Genomic DNA, 7,687 nt, shown 5'->3' on the forward strand with positions numbered 1-7,687 from the left:
GCTCTCTCTGTGAAAGGAGGCAATTTTTATCTCATGCACATATAGGCAAGGTTTTACGTTGCATGTGATATACATTTTAATTTTGAAATGTTGCGATTTGCTTTTCGCGGCGAGCGATTTTGTGAAATTATGATGAAGATTGTATTAACAGGCATTTGAGTGTGAAACTATCCTGATAGGTTTAGATCAGGCTTAATTTTATCTCTAGAATAGGGCATGTTTTGGTCAATTTAGTTATCTACAGCAGGAGATGGGGGGGAGGGTGGGAGGAAAACGGGGGGGGGGGGGGGGGGGGGGAGGAGTAACTAGGCATCTGCATAAATGAATTCTAACATTTCACGATAGGTATATTGATCATAATTAGTATGAAAAGTACCCAACAGTACATTCCTATGTTGGGATTTTTGAAGTAAATATATTTGCCGATTAAAATGAAATGAAAGAGGTAATCTCAATTTTATTTATGCATCTCTTTCGTTTTATGGCCATAGCCTCATATGAATATTTTATTTTCTTTTTCATACTACATCGAATGCCCGGGAACACCAAGGATACACCCCTTGGTTCGACCTATTTGTGTTTAATTTTTACGCTAGTTTATTATTTTCTCACTCGCTTCCGCTAGCGTGTTCCTAGGCCAATCCACTCGTTCCCTTCAAGTGGTATCAGAGTCCGGTTCGATGTGAAGGCTATTGGTTTTCATGTGTTCTTTATTTGATGAGCATAAAAATGTGATTTTAGGTTGTTTAAAGTATGATTTAATTGCTTTATATTAACTGTCTACAGACAGGGGGACATCGACACAGATTAAGCGCTGAAGCAAATGCATGGTTATATATATCACCTAACATACAACATTGCCTCTTGTTGCTGTGTCTAGTCAAGGATCTATGTATATGTCAATTTGTTACATGATTAGTGTTTCGTTTAAGGTTCAGTTAGCACCAGCAGTACCAAGCAGCTGCTTTGCATTTTCTTTATGTATCTTAATAGATGGTTTAATTTCTTGAACAGATAAGTGCGTTGTATTCAGTGTTGTTCACTAATTATGAAGTGTCATCTTCTAGTTCTCCAGGCATTCAGTTTATACTGTTTCATGTGTCTTGACTTCGGTTTTATGCCTTGCGGTACAGCATTTTGTATTTATGATTATGTTGATGTGGTTTAAAGTAGATTCTTGATCCTATTTCTGAAAAGTGTCCAGAGTTGAAATAAATAGGTATCCTTTTGAATTACTTCGTTTTATTTATGTACCTAAGTTGGAACCACAATATTCAGTTTAATCTGTTAAAAAGTTTTCGTGTGGAATTTAATAGGAAAATTTTCTATTTTCTGTATTGTTGATATGAGCATCACATCATGGTGCTATAAATTTGTTGGTTGTTAGCATCCGCATATAATAGATCATGTACATGTTTATATATGTGTGTAGAGTCCGTTTATTAATATGAACCCGGTTCTGCCTTTTTAAAGCACGGATAATGTTTACATAAAAGTATAGTTGTGGAAACTTTGTTATACTTGAATAAGGTGGCAGCAATCTGTACGACCTTCTGAATATTTAGAAAAGAATATTGTTAAATGCACAAGTAAATGTTTTTTATTTAGTTATGAAAATAAGAAAGCTTACTGACAATAATAGCTTCCTGGTGTCACGGAGTTTAATGCCTTGCTATGCTTTACTTATTGCGTCCAACATATCTCATGTAGAAGGCTAGTCCAACCCCATAATACATGTGTCATTACAGATAAAAAGAGCAACTAGACTTGTCATGCCTGAACATATCATTAAATAAATATAGATTCGAGAAAGTAATATTCATTGTATTAGACTTATTCACCACATAACCAACACGTGTCAAATACAGAGTAGTGGTAACACAAACATGATACTTAACTGTCGCTTAGGAAACTTGGGTATTAATTGGCTTACATTACGCTTTCTTGTTTATTTGTGTTACTAATACGATGTTGTTGTCAATAGTATAGCAAAAATTTCATAATGTTGTTACTATCATGTCAAAGTATGTTTGCCTTTGATTTAAAGTTATGGGCCTAACTATCTTCTACATGATTTATAGTAAAATTTGTGATTTTACTATCATAGCCTCCTCCTGTCCTATAATTTATGATATTTAATTTCTTCTTTCTGTATTGCATTATGTTCATGGAATATGGCTTGACAAAGTTTCTTTTCCTTTTTTTTCTTTTCTACAGACATGTTGTATTGGAACAAGAAACAAAGCTACATAAGCATACATAAAAAATTTATATTGATCACCTATTTTCTTGAACATACATTCTAATGGTATATAGTGCTGCAAATGTTTCTTGTTGTTCAGTTAGTTTGTTATTCCGCAATGACTTCTTGATGGAAATTGGTGTTTGTTAAAAATCAACTTAAAATTTTTACTTTGTCTCGATTTTTTTGGTGTGAGATTCTTTCTTGTGGGATTCTACATTAAATTAACTTTCTGTTTTAGTTTTTCGTGCAATGCTTGCTTGGAATTGATTGTTCTGGGCATATAGTTAGACAAGTGCAAAAATATTAGTGGCATTAAGCAATGGCTTCCAGTTGATAATCTCAGTTCTTCAGAGCAATGGAACAAGAACAAGCTATAGGAGCAAAAAGGGTCTGGGAATCTGTAAAGTTATATACTGTCAAGTGCGCCAAATGTTCAAAATGGAGGCTCATCCCAACAAAGGAAAAGTATGAGGAGATACGGGAAAGGATCGTAGAACGATCTTTCCTATGCGATACAGCACGTGCGTGGCGACCTAATGTCTCTTGCAATGATGAATCAGATGTTAAGCAGGATGACAGTTTCCTTTGGGCTATGGACAAGCCGAGAATTCCCCAAACTCCTCCTGGCTGGCAACGAATTTTACGAATCAGAGCTGAAGGTGGCACAAAATTCGCTGATGTCTATGTAGCCTATAACTTTTTACTTTTCCTTTTTCGAGAAAATGGGAGTAAAGATCTTGAGTGATATTTGCCATGTGTCTTAACAGGTATTATGTCGCCCCATCTAACAAAAGATTACGTTCTATGGTCGAACTTAGCAGGTAAATGTGCAGAATTCTGAGGAACGACTTAGCTTTTTTCTCCTTTGCACTTGAAATGCAGAAAAAAATAACTAATAAGAGTATTGATATCTTGGAGTCTAGTGCTTGTTTTTTTTATAATAATTGCGGGCTGGGATATCTGGTGCTTGCTATTTCAGGTACATTAATGAGCATCCGCATCTATGCGAAGGCGTCAACATCTCGCAATTCTCGTTTCAGCCCCCAGTACCATTGGATGAGAAATACATTGCAAAACGAGCCCGTTCTACCACCCATGACACAAGCAGTACTCCTGCAGCAGGTTTCATGATGCTTTCCCTTGGTTTCTTGAGGATTCATTCCAGATTAGGGTCATAATTTGGATTTATACATGTGTTTTCTCTGCTGAAAATTTTATCATGACGGGTCATGATTAGGAAGTTAATATTTTCTAGATTTCTGAGTGGACTTATTATACTGTTTTTTAAAAAATTATGTGCAACTTCTCGATCTGTTTCAAGGGGCTTATCATGCATTACAGACTCAAAATGATAGCTCTCGGGTGCTGGAGAGTGCAACTACTGAGGCTAAAGCTCCTGCTCAAAGTTGAGGTATTCTATAATTTTTAGCCATTATCATAGAAATGACTATGGTTTTACTTTCTTTTCTGAAGGATGCTTAAATTAATGACCAAGTTTAAGGAATATTATATATTGCGCAGTTGCATTACATAATTTAAATATCTACCAAATTTTTTACATCTATGATCTGCATCATGTCATGTAGTTTGTAATTTCTCTAGCCTGTGGCATTTCATAATTATATAGCTGCACACAAGCTGATGGCATCTCAAGTTTGATCTTTTCTACATGAACTTTTCTATACTGATTTTAAATATATGTGCTCTATCCTTGCTGTTTTTGTGCTTTACAAGTATGTTTTATTTTGCGATACATATCATCTATCCTAGCTAAATTTAAGACGATATAGCTTTGAGATGTTAAATTATTCTGTACAACCCATCAAAGGGAAGGGAAGGGCTCAAAAGCAAGAGTGAAACGGCAAGGACTTGGAGAATTATAATAAGTCCAATTCAAATTTGATTTTCTTGCTGGTGTGTTAGCATATGATACCTTTGCGCCTATCCCTTTTTGTTTGAGGAACTGCATTTAAGATATTTAAAATTTTCGAAAGTTTATCTTTTAGTTTTATACTAATTAGTTCGTATGTGCAAACTTCTTTCGTGTGAACAAGCCATGAACTCGCCAGAGATAGAATAGTTCTCCTGCATTAGTACTTCTGATAAAATTACTGGTATCATTGTTTCATATGTTTTAAAACGAGCACGCTCTGTCTTTTTTATTTTCTATTTTTCCTGATAATGAATTTATGTACCATCAATTTCTAAGATAGAACTTTGGAATGAAATATCACAGGATATCGCTTCACCCAAGATGCTTCCACCAACAAGGAGATGGACAGCATACACAAACCATAAGCTCGGACTTGAAAGTATTTGAAGTATACAAATAGGAGCGTTCATCATATTCATATTCATATTCATATTTATGGTGGAATTTATGTTTGTAAAGTAGGTGGAATTACTCTTTCCAGAAACTTATTACAGTTTTGACTTCTGACTTGTGAAAATTGTGAATTTTTTTAAAAATGTATTGAAATGTAAATATAGAACTTACTAATATATTAAAAAGTGTCACGTGCATTTCATGTGCGAAAAAAAGATGAATGTAAAACTTATTAGTAATACATAACAAAATCACTATTTATCCTTTTCCCGTTTTGTTCACAAACTTATCACTCTATACAATTGATTGAATCTTAGTTCGTTGGTGTATATCAATTAGTAATTTATGGCATACTTATATGTATGTGCATAATTTTTTAAATTTATTTGAAATAAAATTTTTGCACAAGTTTTATTTATTCAATAAAGTATATACGAAACAATAAGTTATATGGGAAAATTTTTTTGGTCCATTAACTTTGTTCGAGATTAGTTTTAGTACACTAGTTTTTGTTGTTATCATATTTTGATCAATAATTTATATAAATGGATCAATTAAGCACGGCGGCGAACGAAAATTGGATTAATTTGGGAAATTTTTAATCCCATGTGGCACTATAGTGTTACAAGACACTTGAGGTGGTAATTTTTGGAAGGAAAAATGTAGTTTTTCCCTCTCAAAGTCAATTACCAACTAATAAAAAGGGAAAAATAACATTTATTCCCCATTTTGCTTCCATCCTCATCCCGTCTTCAAAACATGTCTACCATCTCAACATCGATTTTGTGCTACTGTGGAAAGAGAGCTATGGTGAGGACTTCATGAACTAGTGAGAATCCAAGTAAAAGGTTCCGTTCTTGTAAAGATTACAAGGTAGTTCTCTCATTTTTCTCCTTGAAATTTTCATTGTCTTTTCTCAATTTTTCTGCATTTTGGTACTGGTTTTCCTCGATTTTCTGCAATTTTTGGCCCATTTTTGTCAATTAAATGTTTCTCATTTTTCTGCAATTTTTTGCCCATTTTTCTCAATTAAAGGTTCTCATTTTTTTGCAAAATTTTGCCCATTTTTCTCAATTAAAGTTCTCATTTTTTTGCAAAATTTTGCCCATTTTTCTCAATTAAAGTTCTCATTTTTCTGCAATTTTTTGCCCATTTTTCTCAGTTAAATGTTCTCATTTTTCTGCAAATTTTTTGCACATTTTTCTCAGTTAAATGTTCTCATTTTTCTGAAATGTTTTGCCCATTTTTCTGTAAATTTTTCCTCATTTCTTATGTAGACCAAAGGATGTGGATTTTTTTATTGGGAAGATCCACCAATGTATGCTCGGGCAAAGATTATAATCCCTGAATTGCTAGCAAAATGTTCTGGATACGAAGCTAAGATTGAAGAAATGAAGAAGATTGAGGAGGATTTTGCAAAGCTGAAAACAAAATGTAGAAAATGGAAATTAATTTCAGTAATTGTCGTTCTTATTTTCTACTTTAGGTTCTACTTTGTGTAGGATGTGTGTAAATTTAAGTTTATTTTAGTAGGGCGCATGTAATTTAAGTGTATTTAAATAGGATTTGGTGCCAAATGCTTTTGGTGAATGTATCTATGAATCATTTATCAATCTATACTTTTTAAGTTTGTTGTTGATTAAGGGATGGGAATGGAACTGTAATTGCATTTTCAATTCCTGCACACATACAATTGGAACATAAAATTTCTGCACAATTTCAATATGAAATTTCTGCACAATCACATCAAATTTCTGCACAATTGGAACATAAAATTTGGGAAATAATAAGTTATATGGAAAAAATGTAAACAACCCCATTGTGATATTGGAAATAAGCAAATTAATTACCCCCTTATGAAAAAATAAATAGTGATTTACCTCCTTATATTTTTTAAAATACAACAATTTACCCCTTATAATTTTTAAAATGAAGCAATTTACATCTCTGTATAAGGAGGTAAATTGCTTTATTTTAAAAAGTACAAAGAGGTAAATTATTATATTTGTTTCATAGGGGGATAATGTGTTTATTTTCAATATCACAGTGAATATATTGCTATTCCCCTAAGTTATATTCTCTCAAAAAGAAAATAAATTTTATACATATTAAATTTAGGAGAAATTATTGATAAAAAGAAGATATTAGGGAGAGGAGAATCAACAAAAAAAGACTAGCAAAGGTAATTACGCATCCATGATAGTGCCTTTATTTTTCTACAACACTAAAAAAGATAGGGTATATTACAATGAATTCTCTTGATATTTGATATAATTACAAATATTTTTTTATTATTTGAAAAAATATTAATACCTCATAATATTTGATGAAATTATTCATTCTAGGATGAAAGTTGGGAAGTTTCAACTCTGACCTCAGTGTATTTATTTAAAACAAATTACGAATAAACATTGAATAATGTGGATGAAAATTTGTGAAAAATAATTATCCACTTAATTTATAAAATTTTAAAAAATAAATAAAATTATAATTCATTTTTTACAATGACATTTTGGTTATTTACCATAAAAAAATATGAAAATGTAATGGGAGCTAACGGATTGGATTATTTATTGGACGGTCATTAAAATAAAAAAAATATTGATAATTTTTCACAAGATAAAGATTATTTATAATTAGGTATTCATGAGACAACAATATATTCTCATGTAAATCCATTGACACTTGTAATTAGGTAAATGAAAAATTCCTGGATAAATTCATGCCACACTTGTTGTTTTCTAAATTAGATGTATGGATAAATAACACACACACCTCAATTAGAGAAAATGTGGTATGTGTCTATCATCTACGTATCTACCTGTATGAAAAATAGAACCTAAAGAAACATGGAACGTTTATTACGAAAAAATAGGGCTAATTTATATTTAGATTCTCTTTAAAAAATACGAGATTATACTTTTTCTAAAAAAATTTGAAGTTGCACTCTGACGAAGGAATTTATTAAATTACCTAAATACCACTAACAATTTGAGGCATTTATACCCCCATAGTGACTATTTTGACCAAGGAATAAATGAGGGCCTCAGGATCATGATGACGTGGCAGCATCTCAAGGGGGATACGTGGCACACTCCTAGATGGTACCATATAGC

General features: G+C 32.3%; 1 protein-coding gene across 4 annotated transcripts in view; it reads left to right on the top strand.

Annotated features, from left to right (window-relative positions):
* The window catches only part of LOC105162342 (methyl-CpG-binding domain-containing protein 2-like), a 5,424-nt gene extending 719 nt beyond the window's left edge, over positions 1-4,705 (top strand). For 2 of the 4 annotated variants that reach the window (XM_020693751.1, XM_020693750.1), the window contains 5 exons: positions 2,597-2,904; positions 3,013-3,066; positions 3,225-3,367; positions 3,567-3,656; positions 4,482-4,705. In XM_020693751.1, the coding sequence (XP_020549410.1) occupies positions 2,601-2,904; positions 3,013-3,066; positions 3,225-3,367; positions 3,567-3,656; positions 4,482-4,565 (675 nt within the window). In that variant the 5' untranslated portion in view covers positions 2,597-2,600 and the 3' untranslated portion in view covers positions 4,566-4,705. Of the gene's footprint in view, positions 1-2,588; positions 2,905-3,012; positions 3,067-3,224; positions 3,368-3,566; positions 3,657-4,481 lie in introns of all 4 variants that reach the window. The other 2 variants (XM_020693749.1, XM_020693752.1) reach the window with 2 other exon arrangements.

Source organism: Sesamum indicum, linkage group LG5 (genome assembly GCF_000512975.1).
Source record: "Sesamum indicum cultivar Zhongzhi No. 13 linkage group LG5, S_indicum_v1.0, whole genome shotgun sequence".
Classification (NCBI taxonomy): Eukaryota; Viridiplantae; Streptophyta; class Magnoliopsida; order Lamiales; family Pedaliaceae; genus Sesamum; species Sesamum indicum.